At 38.4% G+C, this 24095-nt stretch overlaps 1 protein-coding gene across 22 annotated transcripts in view; it reads right to left on the bottom strand.

Moving 5' to 3' along the window:
- LOC122533726 (basement membrane-specific heparan sulfate proteoglycan core protein) overlaps nucleotides 1–24095 on the bottom strand; it is a 112524-nt gene that overhangs the window by 15054 nt on the left and 73375 nt on the right. For 6 of the 22 annotated variants that reach the window (XM_043663759.1, XM_043664343.1, XM_043664758.1 and 3 more), the window contains 12 exons: nucleotides 23807–23917; nucleotides 16940–17056; nucleotides 15187–15336; nucleotides 13110–13259; nucleotides 11777–11887; nucleotides 10294–10407; nucleotides 4625–4732; nucleotides 4119–4256; nucleotides 940–1044; nucleotides 416–556; nucleotides 179–238; nucleotides 24–38 (listed from right to left, as the gene is read on the bottom strand). In XM_043663759.1, the coding sequence (XP_043519694.1) occupies nucleotides 24–38; nucleotides 179–238; nucleotides 416–556; nucleotides 940–1044; nucleotides 4119–4256; nucleotides 4625–4732; nucleotides 10294–10407; nucleotides 11777–11887; nucleotides 13110–13259; nucleotides 15187–15336; nucleotides 16940–17056; nucleotides 23807–23917 (1320 nt within the window). Of the gene's footprint in view, nucleotides 1–23; nucleotides 39–178; nucleotides 239–415; nucleotides 557–939; nucleotides 1045–4118; nucleotides 4257–4624; nucleotides 4733–10293; nucleotides 10408–11776; nucleotides 11888–13109; nucleotides 13260–15186; nucleotides 15337–16939; nucleotides 17057–19615; nucleotides 22433–23806; nucleotides 23918–24095 lie in introns of all 22 variants that reach the window. The other 16 variants (XM_043663846.1, XM_043665483.1, XM_043665398.1 and 13 more) reach the window with 15 other exon arrangements.

Here is a 24095-nt window from a genome sequence, read left to right as displayed (position 1 = left end):
GTATTGTTCCTCGTAGTTCTTACCTTGCTTCGCTGGATCTGACCGAGGCAAGAAAAAAAGTAATCAAAATTTTTATTAATCGATCTCTCATAAGTCGTGATGTTGTGTAAAATTTCTGTGTGTAATACACCATTGTTTATTTTTTTTTTTTTTTTGCATCGTGTATTGCCAAACTTACTTTCTTTGATCACCTGCTCGCTTGGATACGTCTTCAAGCTGAGATGAGAAGGTTCTCCGTCTGAAAATGATAGGTGTAAAATATATCGATATACTATATAATAACATAATTATTGAGATAATATTTTATGTATTATATTACGTATAAATAATGAAACACTATACGTTTCAATAATAAAATAATTGTATCTTATATAGTATTAAGTAAAATGCGTGAAAATTAGAAATAACTACATACAGCAATTTTCTTCATCGGATCTGTCTCTGCATTCTGGCACACCATTGCAAAGTGAGGACTGTGGTACGCAGTGTTTATCTCTGGTACACATAATGTAGCCGGATGGGCAACTACCAGGCATTGGATCAGGACCTAATGGAGCTAATAAAGAATTTTACATAATTTCTATCAAAAAAAAAAAATATATTAGTAGCTGGAAAAGAAAGCTGTACTTATATTATTTTAATTGTCAATTATTTTATTATGTCAAAGTGTATTCTATTCAATTATAATTTAATTCTATTTAATTTTATTTAATCTTCACTGCAAAATGCAGGTCTGATGGGTTTATCATTTTTCTCTGGCCCAATAAATATAGGATTCGTTGTAATTAAATAATTAAAGAAATAAACAACAATTAAATAACTTAAATTACAACCGAATGAATTTTGTTTTAATATATTTAATAGTTGTTGCAAAAATTTGTACTTTAGCTTCCTTCCCTAATCTTATTTGTAACCATGAACGTGAATGTGAAATCTTACTACAATCTTCGTCAGATCCATCAGCACAGTCGATGAAACCGTTGCACTGTTGATCAGCCCTGATGCAATCTCCATTCATGCATTGGAACTGATCCTTGCCACAGCCTACAAACACGTTGATATATTGTAACAAACAGAATCGACGATTCTCTCTTGAAGAAACACGATCGTCTGAATCGTTAAAAAACTTGAACGAGGCACAAAAAGGATCTATTACTGTTTCAAATAACGGTCTAAAGAATGAAAAAAGAGCATGGATCACCACAGTACCTAAAAAACGCTAAGAACAGACAGAAAATATGTTGATATATGTAAATGTACGTGTATACAGAGAAAAATGGTGGGATGTTTTAATCATCCTGATCAGATGACAAAATGTCTTTTCTTCCGGTGATTAGAATAAATGAGATAATACTCAACGTTTGGTTGGAATTTCAATTTTAATCTTAACTTAACTTTCAATTCTTACTTTCAACTCAATTATTTATTTAGTTCTCAATTTTCAACTTTTGTTTTAATTTAATTTTTAATTTCAATTACAATTCCAGTGATCCATTATAATTCCAATATCTTAATTTTCAATTGGGAAAACAAATTAAATTAGCAGAGTGTAAAGCTCACGCAGATCAGGGGATTAAGCCTCCCAATGTTACATCTTTCCGTGTGAGCTCGTTAATGAAACACCGTGGAATCAGAAACTATGTTGTAACTATTCTACGACACACAGAACGTAATCTACCATCGATCATTTCAAGTATTTGCGCCTCTTTTATTCTAATAAATTAAAACGAAAAAAAAGTCAACTGTGTCTCATGCGATCTACAACTAGCTTCGTACCATAAATCAGGCAACGGATGCACTAAATAAATTTACACACACAGGGATGCGTTGCACGTGTGACTGACATTGAGTAGAATTCACTCAAGTCTCTCTACTCGAACAACCTACACACCTATTCGGCTGCTAACACAGACTGAAAGAAAATGCAGAGTCTAGAAAATCTGTGACGTGTCCAGGGTTCGAATGAAGTTCTAGTTAGGATCAACGCAAAACAATCACTTAAAAGTCGGATCATACAAAAAACAGACGATGCGCTGATAAATTTCAAATTAAATCATGTCTGCCAGTAGATTAGGTGGCACATAGTTTTTGGATAAGTGATATTCTCTTGATTAAGGTTCTCCAAGGATCGTCAAGGCTTTTGGCAAATTTAATTTAAAAGGATATTCAATCCTTCAAGTTTTCAAGTGATTCAGTTATTGCTTGAACTTTCGTGTAATTCAATTATTATAACTGAGTAAATCAATTTGTTTCCTGCTCAATTGCCTCTGCGTGAAAATCATGCGCGTGAATTCTTCCCAGGATCTTTCATCCAAAAACTAAAGTGACAGATTAAAATTAAAAAAACGTTAGAAAATATATTACATGTGTACCGTTCGATTAAACGAAGAAGTAAGTAAGAAAGAAAGAAATTAGAGTGAAAGGGTTCAGAGTTTAAAAGGATTGGACACCAACAGATGATCAAGGCCTGCCCAGTGATCTAACCGAAGCAATACTGTTCGTCGGTAAAGTCGCGGCAATCGTAGAAATGGTCGCAGTGGTGAGTTTCAGGGATGCAAGTGCCATCAGCACAAACAAAATCATCCGGGGCACAACTCCTCGGAGTGCTTAGGTTAGTCGGCGCCTGATAATCCGTATTGTAATCCTTGCTAGCTTGGTTCACGTGGGTTAGCCCCACCAGGGTAGTTCTACCTAGAAGTAACCGAATCTGAGACCACCTTTTCACCTTTTCACTCTTCCATTCGTTTCTTTAACCGATCATTCGCCATTGTCGTGGAACTTTTAACCCTGCGACTACTTACTACTGCGATTCTGGTCTCCTCTACCTCTGTAGGAAGAGGCAGTCATCGTCTGATCGACTGTTTTACAAGTTATCTTGTTTTACAAGTTAGCGTGTGATTTATCGTGTACCCTCAAACTGATAGAAGATACCTTTGTAATTAGAATAGTTGACCATATAGTGTAAACACAGTTAATACTAATTGATGCTAATAGCAATTCGTAATGCTAGTATAATATAATGGTTAATGTAGTTAATATTACATTGATATTAATTAATATTGTAGTTTGTAGTATAACTAATTAATATAGTACATTAATACTATAGTAAGTACTACAGTATATAATACTATAAGTAGTTAGTTACTGTAGTACTCATACTAGTATTATATACTATTGTACATATATTAGTGCATAGTATAAGCACTTAATGTAATATTAATACTACACTATATTAATACCATACTAGTTAATACTGTAGTACATAGTTAACACTTAGTAACAACATACAATTCATACTGTACAACGTTGAGAGTGTGATTTTGTTTGATCCTCTATCAGTCTGGTATACAATTTAGGCCATTTGCAATTGAATCGGTGCACGTACAAATTCAGTGCGGCAAAATTGGTTGCCTCTAGCAGGCGGTGGACACGGTGTCACGGCCAAACACTGCGTGTGCACCTGGTGCATTGCGTGATCTACTGGATCAAGTGTGCAAGACCGAATAGAGCTTATATACAGATAGTGGAAACGGCCACGTTATGGTCAGACATTAGAGATCCTTGCGAAACTTAACTGACCCTTAGGAAACATATTTCTGATAGATTGCGGGTTCCATAAGTGGGTAGAAAACAGTTATACTGATGGGATATAAATTTCTCCTTCCAATAGACTGAAGTATTAAAATTCCAATGACTGATTCCCGAAATCAAATTGCGAAATCAAATCAAATTGCAACATTTAACAGCTGAAACTTTGCAAATTTCATTTAAGTTTAATTAAACTTGGTTACCCAGATTGCGTGATTATCCTACTTAGAATGAAAACAATGAAGTGTCTATAATCTATCATTACGAGAACACAACGAGAACACAAACTTTTCAATCAGAGCAACAAATTCGAATCCTAAATCTCTCAATATGTTTCTAAAGGAACCAGTCGGAATTTCATCGGGATGAACATTAGGCACAGCTGGTCTCTGCAGCCTTTCCCACCAAGTTTGGGCCAGACTAGGTCTCCCTACATTTAGGACACGTTTCAGCCGATGCACACGTGTTCCTGCCTAGCCTCTTTCCCTTCAGCATCTTAAAGCTGTCTTAGAAACACGTTGCGGGCCTACCTTGCAGACAGTTCGCCTCGTCATCTTCGTGAGGACAATCTGGTCGTCGATCACAGACAGCCGATTGCGGGATGCACGTTCCATCGCGACACGTGAACTCGTCAGCCCGACATCCTGCTGGTGGTGTCACAACGTTGTCTGTGGAATTTGCAACAATTTATTATTCGTTCCCACAAAGCAATGAACATTATATTTTTATTTATTATTAATAGGATATTTATTATTTATTTTAGGACTCTATATCAATAGCAATTTGAATATTTGTTGTTCATTTAATTCAAAGATTAGAAATGGATTGGAAATGTTCGGGGATTAGTGTTAAATGTGGATCAGGAAATGGATTGTTTCAAGGGTTTGTAAGTTTCGAGACTCTTTCATACAGTTTTTAGAACAGTTTGTAACTTGGTAACAGTTTGAGAAAATAAAAGGATCTCCACAGAGTGGAACTGAAAAGCCTCGAGATCTCTAGCTTTGAAAACCGGTTGGAAATTGTCTGAAATCCTTACTACAGCCGCGTTCGTCGCTACCATCGAGGCAATCGACATTGTTGTCGCAGAAGAAGTTCTTCATGATGCAGATCCCATTGTCGCACGGTAGCTGGCCATCGGGACACTCTGAAAAAACGAGTGACAGTCAACGCGGGAAAAGATGGTTCTCCTTCCGAGATATCCAGAAAGAAACTGTGAAAGAAACAGACAAAGAGAAAGGAAAAAGAAAAGATAAAGACAGTGTGCTCGCTTCCCCTGGAACCATAGACCCCCATAGACCTTCGTAACGCTATATACAAATTATTCCGAAAGCGACTGAAAGAGAGAAGCTCTCGACTGGACTGATTGAAAGATAGATAACCATTTGATTGGTTTTTCACAGCTCCAGTGGAATTGAGAGAGCAAAGGTCGAATAAGTGGTCCATGGTAATTAACTTGATAGACTGTCCCAGTCGAGATACCGACAAAGATAAAACCGTCAAACAAACAACGTGCACACTGCCGGTTGTCATGCGACGTGTTAAGGAGCGCACATGTACACTGATCCCATGGAGGGAACTCTCTATGGTGTCGTGACCACGTACATCAGGTTTTTTGTTTAGAGATAATAATTTATAGAATCGACTGGAGTACCAATGGATCTTCCAAGTTCGTGGTTATTTCCTTTTTCTCTGCTTCTGAACGGTTTTTCTTTTTTTTTTTAAGTTAGGATTTTAATAGACTCAGTATTCTTAAAGACGTATTTGTAGTACTATGATAAATTATTTAGTATTTATTGTTTAATCAATTGATTGATTCCTTTCTCTTTAATTAATTTAAATTAATGATTGGCTAGATACTATAATTTGAAGAAGTATTTATAATATTATGATATATTGCTTGGCTCTCAATAATTAATAGTTAATGTTGAATACAGATAATAGTACAGATTGATAATAATATCATAATAAATATCTTCCTCGTGAATATAGGACTAATAATTAACAATATCGTTGAGCTAACTTAACTTTACCTAACTTTTACCTCTTATAAATTTAAAGTGTTTTCAACGTTATGATAAATTGTTAATAATGGCCCTTAATATTGAATACGTAATTAATAGTAAATTTATCATGGAAATTATCAAGATTGGGCTTTACAGAAAAACCTAAAATCCAACCTTATCTAATAATTTCATAGAAAAATCAGAAATTTGTTATCCTTATCATTGTCGTTAATCATGCGAGAATCGATTCGATAATCGGCAAACGGTACCAAGAGCAAGTTCTCCATTGGTACTCCATGGATGTGCGTATATTGGAAGAGTGGTAAGTAGGGAAATTCTACTATGCAGCACGATAACTCCGTGAACTACGTTCTCCCTAGGGAGCCAAAGTGTGTGTAATGTACTTTCCAAAGCTACAGGAACGTTTAAACGGTATCAAACAGAAAGATCTAGGCAAAAGGCGATGCCTCGTAAATCTAAGGCTATGGTGTACCATATAGTTAAGTAAAAGATAGATAGATAGAGTGAGAAAGAGAGAGAGAAAGAGAGATAGATAGATAGAGATACAGAGAAATAGAAAGGAGCACATACACTGGTATCAATCAAAAGTTTCCCTCCAACTGTTTCCCGAATTACATGAGAACTAGAAAATTAATAGAAACTTAATTGTAGAAAATTAATAAGCTCAGTTATAGAAAATAATTGCTTCATCTATTGAACTATTCAAATGAATTTGTATTACCAAATTTTACTTCGGGGAAGAGAAATTCTTCAAGGATTTAACATTCGTTTAATCTAATTTAATCCGCCCCGCCCTGCATTCTACGAATAATTAGAAATAATTAGTTAGGTAATAAGATAATTAGAGTAACTAGAGAATTATCAAGGAAATTGGATTGTTGCTAGTTATTAAAAATTACTGAAGACTGCTAAGCTTAGAAGCATTCAATAAATAATGAATTAACTGGAGGATCATCCAGTTCAGTTATTAATCGAAAAAATAATTCAGTTTAATTTGAAAAACAGTTTCTTCGTCAAGCGTTTACCAGTGTATGTAGGAATACAAAAGTATCATCCGGTTTTGGGAATTTATCGATCCTAGGATCCTGTGTACGTGCGCTGTGCAAGATCTTTATAATCTAATATAAATATATCAGAATGGAAAAAAAATATATATAAAGATAAGTTTGAATATAAATATATATATACATATATATACTATATATAATATTACAATCAGAGGGTGGAAGAGGTATGTACATATTTAAGGTCAGGCAGCCTGTGCTCAAAGAGAAGACCGAAAGGGAAAAAATGAAACAACCAGTGTGTATGAGAGAGAGAGAGAGAGAAAGAGAAAAGAAAGTGAGAGACAAATAGAAAAATTCGAGCAACAGGATAGAGATAATTTTCTTTACATAAAAGTAACCAATTGCATTTTCAAAGTATCGATTAGAATATATAATTAGAACGATATTCAAGAGAGCTGAAACATGTAAAGATACGTCGATAATTGTTAATTACACGAGGCTACAGAAGATCACGTGATCACACACGAAAGAACTAAATTACTTGTAACTGAGTTTCTCATATTATTTGTTTCTAACGAATGTTACAGGGGAAAGAAATTTAATAAGAATTAACTTTCGTCGTTTTAACTAACAGAACTAACTAATTTCTAGTTGAATGTCACATTGTAACGTTGGAGATTCGAATGGCTCTCCTGTGGGATTTATTTAAATTTTGCAGGGTAAGTTAACGAGGCGATCGTTCATGGAAAAATGTGCGATGCATTTTTTTTTTTTCGCCCGAGTTCCCATTCTTAAGAAAAATGACTTGAAAATCGGTGGCGAGTGCGTGCTTTCAGCGTGGCTGCCACAGTGGTTCTCAATCTTTCGACGCTTTCACGTTCATAAAAAATAATTTACGAATCTCTCAATTATCGCCGTTTGTACATTTAATTTTCCGTTTCAATTTTAATTTCAATATAAAAAATTAATTTAATTTGTGAATTAATTAAACACAGTTTTAATTATCAGTGCTAATTTACCAGAATTGTTCGAATAATATTCAAAAGAGGCAGTAGGAAGAAAGAAATTAATTTCGAAAAAGAATTGTGCTATGAAGAAGCGAAGAAAAGAATTGCTGAATCACTGAGAATCATTTTCAAGTTTAATTTTCTTCAAAACAAAGGTCTTATTTTTGCTCGCCTTCATGCAAAAATCAAACTGCACCGTCGTTAACAACCTGCGTAACTTAACTTTTTCTTTCTATACGAAAATTCGTCGAGAGTCTCACTGATTATACAGATTGAACCAGTTTATATGGTACAACTGGGAACTGGATGATTCTACGTGGAAAAATAAGCAAAAAATATACAATAAAATTGTTTCACGAGATGCATTTAACGAGATCTTGAATGGAAAAACGTTATTATACATTCTTCAACCATTTTTGCACGTAGAACATCCTCGTGTCAATTAAATTAGCAAAATTTCAAGTGTACTTCATAAATTTTCAAAACCAATTTTCTTAAAAAAACCTTAAAGTGCCAATTTCATTTTGTCATCTATACTCTCGTTCAAAAATCTTAGGCTGCTTCTTATTTTTAATACTCAGTGTTTATCGTAGATAATAAAATTTTTACATCGCCTGCAGATTCGTTGCTGTTCTAAGTTTCCCGCTCTCTTATTTACATGTCACGAAACGTACAAATATCTGTAATAAATTCGTAACTTCTATAGCCTCAACTGATCGCCTCTTCATCCTCGATGACGAGGCTCTGGCCACTGCGTCGGGATTCAAGCAGTCAACGCCCGCCGTGTGATACGGTCGATAGGAACGTGGAAAACGAGATTAACGGCTCCACAAGGCCAGACAAGAGCGAGCCGGCATTAGTTACAGCTTCTTAATTGCCGTCTTGAAGACCGACGCGCGACCAGGCAAAAAGATAGAGAGGCTTTCCCCTCCCCGAGATCCTCCGTACGCATCGATTTCCATTCGATGGCTTCCGCCTCCGTTTTTCACGCACCGGCTTATTTCCTCGAGCATTCATCCGACGAATCAACCATTCTCTCCCTACAATCGGGTTTCATTGTAACCGTTCTTCGATCTGTTTCTAGTTATTTGATCTGATTGTTCTCGGATGATCTCGTAGGAGACACCGGGAGAATTTGTTACAGTTCGAGGTTAGGCGCGAGCTGTGTCCTTCCAAAAGGAAAACGGTTTTAAGATTGAGAAGTTTGTGGCTTGTTTCGTTCGTGTATGTATCCGGCGGAAGTAAGATAAGATTAAACTGACATTTTATAAATTGAAATGAATGAAATTAAATTCAAGATTAAGAGATCGTCTGCCAATAGACATTCTATTCTGACGAAAATAAGAGTCAGTTGTTGAAAATAAGGGTTCGTATGAGAGAAGCTTCTTGCATTCAGAAAGTTTACTAAAATTGTCATAAGTGGCTTGGTCAATGTCCTTTAAGACACAGCTTATCCTAGAAAACCTCGAATTGTAACAGCAATAAAAATACACTTTACATCTTCGGAATTCATAGATTCTTGATGAGGAATCATTCTGCGTACGTGGACGTCGAGGAGAGTGCCCTATAAACTTGACACTAGCAGAGGACGGGATGTAGCTGAAAAAGAAGGAACGGCTAGCGTTAGACGTGTGTTTTAAAGAAAAGCTTCGAGGCACCATATCTTTTTCCTCAGGAATTATCCTTCATGCGAGGCGTTCTCCCGGAAAACGTCGAGATCGAACCGCGGAATAATTCATCAAGATGCGATTTCGTGGGCTTAGCGCCGAAAGGCGGGAAGATTGAAAAGACAAAGAAAGAGATGAGTGAATGAAATTAGAAAAAAAAAAAAAAAAAGAAACCGATTTCGAAGATTGCTTGATCTGCATTACAAGCTGGACACCGCGATCGATGGACGTGATTGTTTAATTGCGGTCCTATTGTACGGACGAGTCTTCTTTTTTTCCGAGTTAAAACAGTTGCTCTCGTTTTTCTGATACCATACCAGTGGCGTTGGTGCGTACTTCGTTGCCTAAATATAAATTGGCAAAAAACGAGGTTGCAAGAAAAAAATGAGGAGAGCAGCTCCTCTGCACAAACTATGTTCCTTGCATTATGAAAAATAGGGCGCAGATGGGTCATGCCAGTGGTTCGCAGTTTCTCACTCTAACTATAAATTAAGTCTGAGAAAAATTCTTCTTCTGTATGTTAAAATTCTTCACTCTATATAATGTAAACATGAAATTTTTCTTCACATTGTAGTTAAATATTTGCAATTTTTATATTAGCAGAATTATAATACTATCGTTATAGCTATACTACAATATAATATATTATGGTATTAATACTAATAATATAGTACAATATACTATAGTATTATAATAGTAATATCATAATTATATTACTATGTTATAACTTGTGATTTATTTACAATTTATAATTTATATATTTATTCCAATGAAAAATGAATCGATCATTAATATATCAGTTAAAACTCGATTTTTAATCTTCGGATGAGAACCACTGACTGGTCCAGGGGAATACCGTGAGCTCATCTATTATCGACTGTCGATCATGAAGGATCGATACTCCATGGATACACAGTGTAGCTTGCAATGCGAATCAGCCTTGATCGACAGATAAAGAGAAACGTAGAGATAGATAAACAAAAGACTGTGACGATCGTACGGCAATTGATCTCGTCCGAGCCATCCAAACAGTGCCGTCGACCATCACAACGTTTCTTACTGTCCACGCACAATCCATCGTTGCATCGAAACATTCCAGCTGGACATTCGTTTACTACACGATCCCCAAAAAAAAAAGACGGATCAGGCTTCCATTAGAGCGCGTTTCTCGTGCAATTGAGCGCAATTAGAGGGAGAAAAATGACCTTACCAACAGAGTTCGTGTGCCCGTTTGTAGTTACCATCTGTTGATACTATCATTTTTTCTTTCTTTTTAAATGAATTACATTTAAAAAGAAATTTAATTGTAAGTAACAAGATGATCAATTGAAAATTTCCAAAAAGGGCACAGAACTCCGTTACCAGCCTTGCCTTTGGCGTCCTTTGCGTGCACGTTGATCCATTGGTTGAGGAATGGAAAAAATACTCACGTACATCTCCGATAAAATCCCGAGGAGTATATTCGGTTCTCTAACCCTTTCGTTGTACAAGACGTTTCATAATTGTTAGATATTAACTCTGAATTTAATCTAACCTGATTACAGCGTCCGAAAGAAACACCGGGGTCTCAAACTTTGTATTCGTTTTCAGAATGCATATGTACAAGTCGTTTCAAAGCTCAAGAAGTGAATTTTGAGGATAGCAAAGGCCCTATATTCTGTTTTTGAGCCCTTGCCTAATTTCAGAACACGTTGTTTGTACAGGTCGTTTCAAAGATCGTTTCATACATCGAGAAGTGAATTTTGAGTTTTCAGATTCAAGAATGCACAGAGCGTTTCATAAATTACGACCCCACACATACGATAGTTCAGACTGAGAAGTAGTTTCAAGGATGAAGCAGAATGAATTGACATTTTACAAACAACGAATGGGTTATAAATCGACCAGCATACGTTTCAGGCAATAAAAACTGGTCGCCAACCACCAGATGAAGTGCTATCACATGCATGGAAATTACATGCTCCATTATTAGTTCCCATGCAAAAGCATGCACACAGCATCGCACACTTGAAACGTACAATCTACATGAAAATTCGCCAAAACGTCTACTTGCATCGTGAATACGGCGTAAGGTTGACTTTCACAGCGTCACAGGTATATTACTCAATGAGGGAATGCGATGTTAGTTAAGATCTAATCAGAAGATGTCTCTCCGATAAAATGACGAACCAGAGAATAGAAAAAAAAAAAAAATGGGTCCAGGGTAAATGGTTTTGGTTAGGTAGGTGCCATGAAATGTGCCATTGAAGTTAGTTAACAAGAGTTTCTACGGTTAAGATAATTTCCACGACGTTAAGAAGCTTCGAATTGTCTTGAAACTGATTGAACAAGACTCAAACGTCCACCACTAATAATGACCCTCGGAGAAAGGTTGATTTTTTTTCCTTTTTTTTTTTTTCTTTTTCATTTAACAAGTCACGCAAAGGAAGAAGGCCAGGCGTGGCCAGGACACTTTTGACCCTGTGCACATGGCCGATAGTTACCGCATCCAAACTCGTCAGATCCGTCAGCACAGTGGGTTACATTGTCGCACCTCTCGATCTCTGCTATGCATTCACCACTGGCACATTTCCATTCGGCAGGTGTGCAGACCCCTTGTGACACAAGTAACAGCTCAACAACAAGCGGTAAAGAAGCTTCAACAATGGGGTCGTTGGGGGACTTTAGCGCCGTTGACATAATCACCAGGATGCTGGTTTGCTAGTGACCACTCATCATGGCGGCCACCATGAGCGCTACAGCGGGTAAAAAGGGATCTTGGCTGGGGATTATGGGTCACTCGGAGTCTCGCGTTCCCCGCGGAGGTATGAAAGAATAACAAGTGTGCTCGAATTACTGTCATGACATAACTGACTGTGCATGCTTACGTATTTCTGGGATACATCGTAAATATCAGGGCGCGATACGATTTGGGGCATGATCCTCGATATAGAGCGACTCGATGATCAATTATGACAGCGTCTTTTAAAAAATAATTCCCATTGTCTCCCGCAGTCTATTCAGAGGCGCAAAATTGAATTATTTCTGAACAAGCTATAAGGAATACTAGTTTTGAAATACCACGACATTTAAATGGTACAAGTATAAATACAAGTATCAGACGTTTGAAATTATTCCTTTAAGATTTCAACGGTGTTCTTCGTCTACTAGAAATATAACAGGTTGTTAATTTGTGATTCACTTCTTCAAGACATCCAACTTCTATTGATACAGAATATAGGATCAATCTTTTCTTAATTTTAAGAAAGTCCCCTCTGATGGACGTACACTGGCAAAATTACGATGATCGAGAACTTGTGGTATTAATTTTAATTGCTTTACACTCTGCGCAAAATTATCTTGAAATTTATCTCAGAAAAATTGATATCATTTGGGATATAAAATTTAAGAAAATCTAACATTTCGTCGTCTAATTCTCGTATTCGAGACTCGATAAAACGCCGAAAGGAAAATCATACGGTTTAAGAGGTCGCGACCTTCGAAACCGATGGTGAATCCAGTCACGAAAAAAATTTTCCCACCAGCTGCACATGGTGTGAAAATATCCTTAAAAAAAAAGAAATAAACTTGAGGAGCGCGAAAGTGAAGGCTTCCATGCTTTTAAACAAGACCTTTAAAAACAAGTGGATTGTTTAAAGGGCGGGAGCTTTCTTTTACGAGGTTACAACAGTTTAAAGTATCGACAATTTTCCATCGTTAACGATTTCAGTTACGTTCGAGTGGCGCCAAGATCGGAGATAGTTTATTCAACGAAGAACGATTATTGGGAATGCGGAAACGATCCGAGTGACCTAAATGGAGGCGAAGGAAGCTTACCACAACCACGCTCGTCACTACCATCGAGGCAGTCGAAGATATTGTCGCATTTGCGTCGAAGCAGAACGCATTGTCCGTTGTCGCAACGCATTTCCCTGCTTGGATCGCATTTCCTCGGGCTCTCGGTTGCCCAGCCTGGCCATGGTTGGCCTGAACGTACATGCACAGACACAAGCACATTGCCAGCTACGCGAGACAGAAGCCTTTTCAGCGTATAAAATTGTAAAACACAACAACAACAACAACAAGAAAAAAAAAAGAGAAAGAGAGAACAATCACGCTGAGGAAAACGATGCTCTATAGTTAGGATTGAATCTGTTGGTCAGTCAAGGTCACTCCCCACCAAATCTTCTTAGCTCAACTTACCACAGATGGCGCGGACAGTTCACGGTAATTGTCCAGTTTGATCATCGCACATTTCGAAATCGATAGAAACGATCGTGATCCAATTATTTTTCATGTTTTTTTCTTTTGATAAATCCAGATTTCACGCGACTTTCTCCAATTCTTTGTTACAAGGGAATTGCAGAAGTCAAAAAATGGAATTTAAGTTTATCAAAAAAGTAAGTGAGAATGGTCTGTATAATAATTACATTGGACGATCTCTTTGAGCTCAAAAAATTACTTAGCCTTCCAATGTTTCTAATTAAACAAATCTATCCAAATTGATATCCAATTTATGTCCGAACAAAAAATTTTTCCAAGAAAAATTAAAAAATCCATGTAACAATCCCGTTAGTTACAAACTAATCTGTTACTTTACAGTTGGTTATATATTTCCAGCAGTTATAACGTCCCTCGTTTAGGATAGCGAGGATACCGATCTTTGAAACTGACTGGGGGTCGAAAAGCTGGCAGAGGGAGAGAAAGGGAGGGAGGGAATAAAGCTGAAAAATAAAGGTGGCTCCTTAGCCAGTTTCACTGCTGCTTATATCAAGCTAATGAATTAATTAGCGGTGAGTAAGCCACGGCCGACCAGCATCGTCATCCCCGTTGCCAAGTGCTAAGCAAACGAGAGTATGCGTCTGCCAGGTTTTTGCCTACGTGGAGAGGATAGCCCCCATGGTATATTCGTAAACACGTTTCTTTGACGTGCAGTCAGACAGGGGAGGGACGAGGAGGAGAGTCGAGTACAATCGAATGCAGATGGTTATACAACAAGCGAAATGTATCGTAAGACTCTGACTGACTGTCGTGTCCGATTGGAAGGAACGATTCGCAGTTACAACTTATTGTTAGTTTTAATAAACGTTCAATCTCTTAAAAACACACATGAATTGAAACGAACAGCTTTCTTTTTCTCATTCTACAATCTGAGACAATAATCGTTTTATAGACTTCTATAGAAAGAAGGGAACAATTCAATTTCTAACAAAGTTTCGAAAATTTCAGAATTAAGTACTTCAACTTAACCTGTCTCAATTTGCTTTGTTCTAATATTAAAGCAAATTATGCGGAAGAATTTGTATAAACAAAAGGGGAGAGAATTTATTCAAATCGAGTCGAATGTTCCTTCCAGCAACGTCAAACACATAACACTATCGCCCGAAACTCCAAGACCAATCGATTTTGTGCAATCTTGCCCGAGCTATACATTCTTGTTCTATCGGCACTTCTTTCGACACTACTTCTTACACGTTTGCAATAATTCTTATGCAATTTCATATTTTTAGAAATATAATTATAATAGAGAGATATATATTTTTCTATATTGTAAATGCATTACTATAATTTTCTATAAATGCATAACGATAACTAGAAACTCATAAAATAACAATAACAATTGTAAGAAATTTTAAGTACACGCAATGTGAATAAACAAACATATGTAAATTGTCCAAAGTTGGTTAAATCCTCTCGGTTAAATCCTCTTGGTCAAAAAGGGAAAGCTGCAACTTTCTGTCGAAATCCTATTTCCTCCAAACGTAGAGTATCATTCCCAGAAATATAAATCTGCATAAAAATCCGCAGTCTGCTAATGACTATTTGGTTACTACGATATTGAGCAAGGAGTTTCGTGCATGATAAAATGAAGAGAAAGAGAAACAAAAAGATGAAGAGGGTGAAAACGGCGTACTGATAGGTGGAGTGGCGTGTGTAATGGTTTCGTTAGCGCAATCTTCGTCGCTGTGATCCGGACAATCCGGGTGGCCGTCGCACCTGTAGACACCCTCGATGCACTTGTTCCCGATGACGCATTTGAACTGGGTGGGTGTGCATTCCCGTTCTGTTTGTGTGGTCGTTTGTGTCGCAGCAGGAATACACGGGAGCAGAGAACACACACATTTATATATACAGATACGTCAACAATGAATGCTGCTGTATATACAGGGAATGGTAATTTTTCTTTTCCCTTCAATTACTTGTATTTTTCAATTCAGGCGGACAGGGTGGCTACACGTCTTCTTTTAATTTAATTTAATTAAATTTAACCAATACGACGATACAGCGCAATAGCTTGATATTAAAACTTTGGAAGTGAATAATTTTATCGATAAGAAATAGAAATTTTTAGACTGGTTTTTACGGAAACTGCCATTTGTCGAATTAGTTGTACCTATTGCAAAATATACCAAAGCACTAAATTTTTCTGTACAATTATATATTTTTATCATTAATATCATTATATATCTTTGTGTGTTTCTTTTCTTCGACGTTTAGTCACGTTGTCCTCCTGATGGGGGATAAATACAGCTCGATCAACAGAGAGAGGGGGGGGAGGGAGGAAGAAGGGGGAGGAGAGGGGATATTCACCTGTGGGGTTTCGATTCTGTTATGACATCACGAAAAGCTCGAAGCTCGTCCGCGAACAACGAAAGCGTTCGACGAACAACGATACATAAGCTATTTGCTTTGAACAATACCGCGAGAGGAACAATCGATCCTCTCACTGTAGGCGTTTCAAACTGGATCAAGGAAATTCCTCTAACTTTCTGGGGGGGGGGGGGGGACTCGGGACGCGTGAATCTATGTACAATTAATGATCTAGAGAGGCGGGGGTTAAAACTTTGAAGCTACCAAATTTACAAATGTAGGCACCACGAGGTGAGAGAAAGCTTTGATGTTCTTTTTTTTTTATTCGTTGTTGTTGGCCAGCAATATATAATACTTTCACATTCTTCTATTTATTTTTTTTTTTTTTTTATTATGATTTATAATTAAAGCTTCTCTCGTACAACTAATATTTCACTGATATTCACTAATATTATTTGTATATGAATATTTATTATTATCATCATGAACATTTAATACGATTAATTATTATTGAATTAAAATTAGTCTTGCTTTTCAATCATTCGACTCCAACTTTTATTTCCGCTCGTTTGCACAATTTTAAATGACACTGCAGCCTGAAATATTCTTCCTGCATTGAACGACTTCAAATAACAGAAATCAAACGAACATCAAAGTCTCCCCTCACCCAGCTGATGATCCACTCTGTAAGTACCATTAAGAGTCGAGATTACTTGGCAAGCAGAAGCAAAGACCAACGACACCAGAGACTTCACATTCCCTTTTTCCAAATGATTCGCAAACAACATTCTTTTTCTAAAAGGAGAAACACAATAATTTCAACTGAAAAAAAAAGAAGAAAAAAAATAGAGAACTGAAAAAAGGTGACAGTCAACTGCAACTGGTTCTAATCAATTCAGATCAAAGAGACACCCTATAATAGTGGCTGAACAGTCGCTATTATATTGAAAATCTTGCAGACACAACACTCTCGACTCTGTTGCGACAACGTCCCTATTTCCAGCTCTCTCGACTATGCTCTTTCGTGGAGTCTCCGGTGTGGAATGGCCTCAGACGATAGGTAAGTGTTTATATACCGCAGTGAAGCTCGTCTTCTGCCCGGGGGCAGTCGTCGAATCCATCGCAAACAGAGCTCTTCGATATGCAAGAGCCGTCGCTGCAGGTGAAGTCCATAGAAGGGCACGGAGCCAAATCTACAGGGCGCCACCGGCAAAAACAGACAGCCTCTGGTCTCGTCAAACCGGTCGCCTCGAGCTCCCTCCTTCTCTTCAGGATTTATTGCTCCCCAAAGGTGGTGGAAAAGCTCGAGTCGAGGCGGCCCATATGTTACTTATATTGGTTATATATATGTATATTAAATGGTATGTACAAACTATGAGAGATACCACGTGGACAGACGCACGTGTGGAGACATTTAAAGCGGGTACAAACTGGGCTTGATATACACTGAAAGCATCTGTTATGGTGAATGGTATTTTTATATATATATATATATATATATAGAGTATATAGTATATATGGGCAGCTGTCAGGTTGCGATACTCTGTCACGTGTTTGTCAGGTTAATCCTGCAATGCTATTGTCCCAGATGATCTTTCGACGACAATTGATATAATACCTTTGTGTTGCTGTTCTTTTCGGGATTTAGAAAAAAATCCTGCTCTTTTGAAGAAAGAATATCACGTTTCACTCGTTTGGCGCACTCAGATTTCTCTCAGATGAGATTGCAACTATAGAAATTAATTGTGAAATTTCAATCGTAGGTGAGTGACACGAGTGTTTGTAATTCGAATCTATGAAAACATACTGTTGTAAATTTGTAAAATTTCTACGACAGACTATGAACTGATACAATGATATAACTACATTGATAACTCTAGAATTAAATCTTAAGATAATTGATATTCTTCTTTTTTTTATAATTTATCTCTAGAATTACTAGACTCTAAAATGATTACTGCTTTCACTTATGTAATATTATTTTAATAGACTAAAATATTCAGCACTAATAAGATTTTGTACTGCTTATTGTTAGTATTTCATATACTAGTATCTAGTACCAATAAATATTTCATGCGCATATAGTAATATTTAGCAAGAATTTAATATACTAGTATTTAGTACTACTAATAGAAAATAACATTTCTAGGATCACTGGAATCTATAATATTGTTTCTTAAGTCCTTTCTTATTAATATGAATTATTCTAGCAAATTGAAGTGTTTAATACTACCGAGTACAGTATTTAATAATAGTACTATAATAGTACTATAATACTAGTATTCAGTAGTATTTAACATACTAAGAATTTACCAGCTCTAAAATTAATTCTCAATGTGACTGACACTCTTTCTCATAATATTTTCCAAAATTTCTCCTTTCATGGATCTGAAATTAAAAAAGAAAAATTGTCCCCTTAATCTGTCATAGCAGTGCAGGATGAACAACTATGGGCACATAGTGTTTATTTAATAACAGTATTCGCAGCCTGACAGGGCACGCGACTCCTCGACCATCGGGGTATCTTTTTACAGAGGATTCCTTCGAAGCTGGCTAACACTTAAAGCAATCTGAACGAAGCCCCTCGAAGGCGATTAGGATATATAATCCAATGGGTTTCTATGTACAGTATGTGTGTGTGCGTCTCTGGACGTCTGCGGATTCGTTTCTCGTGTCTGCGCAACGTTAACTGACAACCTCGACGATCAATGGGGGGCGAGAAAAAGAATCGGGAACGACGATTGTTTAAATTCCAAACAGATTAAATCGTTTGGCTCGATTGGAACACAGTACGAATGAGCTGGCTGCGAATATCGCATTGCGTGATTCGCTAGACCGATAAAAGATGTGTTTGTTAGGTCTGTCCCGACTTCCTTTGCATTCTCTGTTTGCTTAATCCCATGTAACTCCCATTGATCTGGCACGGCAAGAGAAGCAGAAAGAAAGAGAAACAAAAGAGAGAATTGAAAGCAGAATGTGTTTAGTAATCTGTGGTTGTATTTTTTGCAAATGATAGTAGCTTATTTAAATTCCAATAGTCGGGAATCTCGAATAAGAAAGAAAAGAAGCAAAAAATTGCTTCTCATAAAATTGCTTCTATTGAAAGAGAAATTCATATTATTTTAATTTACTAAAAATACTTTTCTTTAGAGTTGCTAAATACATTAATATTACTTTAATTTACAAAAGTAAAGTTTTTCTTTAGTGTTACTAAATACTGGCACATTAGTATTAAATACTAGTATATACTAGTATTAAATACTAGTATGTATACTGGTAAATTGAATACTAGCATAGTATATACTAATAGACTGAATACTAGTATACTAAATATGACTAGTATTTTCGTAAAATTTTCCACGATGAAACAAATTAAACCCTGAAAAATCACAAAACTGGAATGCAAAGGAGGGCTCAACTGTGATTCACCCTGTACGACAAAACTCCTGAGAGTGCACTTTCAATCCAACAGGCCTTTGTACAGCAGAGAATGGACGTCACAAATGAAGTTCCGAACACGTTAGAACAACATTCAACAGGTATAGATATATATACGTTCCTCTTCAAGATTCTCTGGATCGAGAAACTTTCCGAAGCCACCACTTTGTACAGCAACAGACTGAGAGTATTTTCCCATTTTTGCACCATCGCGTTCCAACATACTCGTCGAGGAACGTCCGAAGATCCCAGAAGAGGTGAAAGCGTAGAACGAAAGAAGTGACACAAGAGACGACGCACTGTGGCGTTTCTACCTTCAATGCCACAGTCTTCCTCGTCTAATCCGTCCTTACAGTGCCTCACGTTATCGCAGACGAAGCTGTTGCTGATGCAACTACCGTCGCAGGCGAACTCCCATCTCGAGCACGACGACGAGTTCCCACCGGACCCGTCGATCCCGTTCTCATAATCCTCGATCGTGTTCCCGCGACAGTCGAGCTCGTCGCTGTCGTCTGGACAGTCCGAGTATCCGTCGCACGCCAGGTACAAACCGATGCAGGTGCCATCGTTGCAGAGGAACTGGTCCGGGTCGCACTTTGCCAGATCGTCGTCCGAGGTTTGCCACCAGTTGTCCGTTGTTGGTCGAGTCTCGTTGGAATCTGCGGTGCTTGTCGTCTCTGCGACATCCTCTTCGTCGTCTTCCTTGAAATTCTGGTCAGCTCTGAGCCTCCTTGTGCTCGACTCCTCGTTCCTCCCAGGCAGAGCACTGACTGAGAAGAAACTCGTGGAAACCGTAGAGTCGTCCACTTTCATATCGCTCTGTTGAACTTGCTCTTCCTCTTGGTCAACAATATCTTGGCCTTCCGTGGAGAACGAGTAGTAACCGGTGTTGTCTCTGACCCAGTCTGCCTCGGTCAGCGTCTCCACCAAAGCGGGTGACTCCGTGATATTCAGGTAGTTGTAAGTCGGCGCCACGTTTAAATCAGGGCTGAACACCTCTGACAACTCCGAGAGATCCTGCAACGAGTCTGAATAACTGTCGTCCTCTAGCCTGGAAAGTAACGTGGTCTCCTCGATCAGACCTGAGTCAACTTTCACCTCGTTCCTCAGGGAGTTCTCGAGGGCTGCTTTCAACTTCGCTTCCAGCTCCGACACTCTCTCCTTGCATGGAGCACAGGTCAAGCTGCAGTTGTACAACTGTAGAGCTCGTTGGACGGAGGTCGAGCTCGGGAGGTTCTTGTGGTTGGACAACCTGGCACCGCTCAACAGGTCTATCAAGATCTTGGAGCTGGACTCGAACAACAGTGACTCTAGCTTCGCGGATAGATTGTAGTCGATGTAATCTTCGTAATCTAGATTTGGAAGGGCAGTTGACTCTAAGTACTTGTGAAAGTATCTCGCTAGTTTGCCACCTTTCTTCGCTTTGTAGCCACGAATGTCTTCTCTGCTGTCTGACCTCTCTACAGAACCAGAATTGTCGTTTCTTTTTGCGGTCTTGTAAGAATTTCTGAGCGTGGTTTCATCTACGAATATCCTCTCCGAGCTTTGATCCTTTATGAGTTGCTCCTTGGACGAATGTTTAGCCTCAGCCACGTCAGATATAGTTCTCTTCGAGGATGACACTCGCTCCTCCAAGTATTTGTGGAAAAATTTCGCCAGTTTGCCACCTTTCTTTGCCCTGTAGCCATGAATTTCTTCCCTGCTGCCCGATGTCTCGACAGAATTCTGACCAGTCTCTGCAGAATCAGAATTCTCGCCTCTCTCTGTAACTTGGTAAGAATTTCTCAAATCTGACAGTGTGGTTTCATCCATAGGTATCGTCTCCTTGGACGAATACTGAATCTTAGGCACGTCGGAAATATTTTTCTTCGTCGATAGCGGGGATGGTGAGGACGACGCTCGCCCCTCCAAGTATTTGTGAAAAAATTTCGCCAGTTTGCCGCCTTTCTTTGCCCTGTAGCCATGAATTTCTTCTCTGCTGCCCGATGCCTCTACAGAGTTCTGACTGGAGTCGTCGGCAATCGTAATGCTTTGCGAATTTATTTCGGTACTCGGGCTAGTTTCGTCTGTAATTGCCAGTTCCTCCTTGGACGAATGTTTAATCCTGAACACGTTCGAAGTGTTCCCATCCATCGAGTACGATCTCGTCGTCTCTTCTTCCAAGACTGCGTTCAAATTCCTGTTCAGATCTTCCTCGGAGGACCAGTTCGAACGTTCAGCCTCTGAAGAGCCAATGAGATTAACTCGTTCGTTAAAATTCCAGTTCGTTTCTGTGGTGGGTTTCACGGTTTCGTCTGTGGAGGAAAACAGTTTCTCACTCGTTCCCGTGGGAATAACAGATTCATCGTTCACCGAAACAGAGGGAACAGTTTCTGTCGTGCTGTTTACTTCATCGTTTTCCTCTGTAGAAGGCTCGATTTCAAATTTTGGTAGTGTAGTATCCTCGAAAATTCTCCAAGTGCTTGTTCTCTCGATCTTTCCACGAATCTGACCAATGGAAGGTATTTCGTTTCCCATTGAATTTCGACTATCACTGGAGACAGTCGAACTAACGATTTCTAACGTCGTGGAATTTATCGGACGTTTCGAGTGTTTGAATTTACCCTTCTGCCTCTTTCTCTTGCCCTTTCTCCACTTCTTCTTCCCGCGACCCTTCTCTTCGTCGACCAAGGTCGTCGAAGCCGCGGAGTTCGTTGAAACTGGCGCCTCATTACTCGTAGACGTTGCATTCTCGTAAATAAATAAATTCGAATCACTTTTGAGAGCAATCTTCTCACGTTGGTGCTTCTTCTTCTTCTTCTTCTTCTTCTGCTTTCTCTCAGCGAGGTTCTTCCCTTCACCCAAGGAACGTAGCATACTCTTCGCAGACCTGAGACTTCTGTAAAAATTCTCGCCTGTCTTGCTCTTTGTTTTGGAGTTCAGCCTTGGATACTCAGCTGGATACTTCGTTTCGTGGCGAGGTGCTTTCTTCAAGGACGGATCGTCGACAGTGTATTTCTTCACGATCTGCTTCCGAGTCGACAGTGTCAGCCATTTTGGCTCGCTGACGCGTCTCCACATTCGATTTCTCGCTTCCAGATACTTTTGAAATATACGCTTGTCGTTGTACATGTTCTTCCACGGGGCATTCTCTGCGACGACGAAACGTGAGAGACTCTTCTCTTCAGAAGAGAAAGACAAAGAGGAGAGAAGAAAATCCTAGGCTTCATGGGGACATCAACGAGAGAAAGGAGACAGTGAAAGAGATTGAATCGACTCGTTAATAAACTTGCTCATTAAAAAACACTTGACTAACTTGTAAATTTTTTTCGTTCGGCGAAAATAAAAGGAAATTTTCGAATTTCCGAAATTAAAAGGAAAAAAATATATATATATCGTTTTGTCGATAGTAGAGAATTATGGATTTCATTGAATGAAATTGCATTTATAGTAAAATTGCACGAACGGTTAATACAACCGCGATGGGAATTAAGCGAGAGGAGGGAGAGACCAGAAAATTACCGTAGTGCGGTTTCAATTTTAAATATCTAGCTCTGTGTGTTTGTGTGTGTGTGTGTGTGTGTGTCACAGCAACAGGTGTGTGCATTATTCAGAAACTTCATTTTCACGTTTCAAGGCCAATCGGAGTCCCATCCCGCGCGCATCTTCCTCAAGAAACAGTTGCAAAATAAAGTCAACGAGTGTAAAAATTATGCCTCTTGAAAGATCGTGCAAAACCGAGGTTTCCACTTTCTCTACTGTTTCTATATTTTTCCATCTTATTTTTACAAATATAGACAGTTGACTATAGTACTTAACAAGATTAGGACATTGCCTCTGTAAAAAAAAAAAAAAAACACCGCAAGTTGAATGGAACTTTAAATTCACGAAATTTGACTCTTTTTTAATCGTCAACAACCTACAGTGTCCCGTAGAACATTTAAAATTAACAAAGAGACAAAAATAATAGATTTAGACGAACAGAATTGATCCTTTCGGCCTTATATAATTTCCTCCCCTATAATCCCGTAAATATTTGAATTCCATTTTACGGATCCAATGAAAGACTTCCATAAAATACTATCAACATCACTTTAACTCGACCAAACTATCAGATTCTAATCTCTTCCCCTTCTTTCTCAAGTTCTCAGTCCCATCGAATCACCAGAACCACTGACCCTCATCCTCACAACGCACCACAAGTGTCTGGGGCTCGAATCATCTAATTAATTAATTAGTTCTCGTGAAATCATCGCTCGCAACGTTGTCAAGTCAGTTATTGGGTCATTGTTCCACAGAAATTGAATCAACGATACAATAATCGAAAACTATCGAAATCACAGTCTAACTGCGAGGCTGGACACGTTGAACAGAGCGAACAGCTAACAGCTAACGTTAAGTAAGTGGGGAAAGACAGACACGTTTGTTGTCAAAAATCCAGAGCAGAGTAACAATGTTGGGCGTGCGTGTGTAGGTGTGAGTGTGGCGATACGTGGGAGTGTTTGTGGCGTGAATGGCATAATTACCGCAGTCCCTCTCGTCAGAGCCATCAGAGCACTCCTCCACCCCGTTGCACTGCAACTCGTAACCGATGCACCGTCCATCCTGATTGCAGCGAAAATAGGCCTCTCCGCAACCTGCTTCCACACACCACACTCATGCACATTTAACCCTTTAACTGGCGCGCAACTGGTTAATAATATAGGTAACACAGGCAACAGATACGGAGAGAAAGGGCTCTTTTTTTTTTTTTTTTTTTGGCTCTTGGCGATTGTTTAGTATTATTCGGCGACCGATGATTATTATTTTTGAGAG

Source organism: Frieseomelitta varia, unplaced genomic scaffold (assembly GCF_011392965.1).
Source record: "Frieseomelitta varia isolate USP_RPSP 00005682 unplaced genomic scaffold, Fvar_1.2 scaffold_1011, whole genome shotgun sequence".
In the NCBI taxonomy this organism is placed as follows: domain Eukaryota; kingdom Metazoa; phylum Arthropoda; class Insecta; order Hymenoptera; family Apidae; genus Frieseomelitta; species Frieseomelitta varia.
Note: the sequence above shows the minus strand (reverse complement) of the source record. Positions and strands in the feature narration are given on the sequence as shown.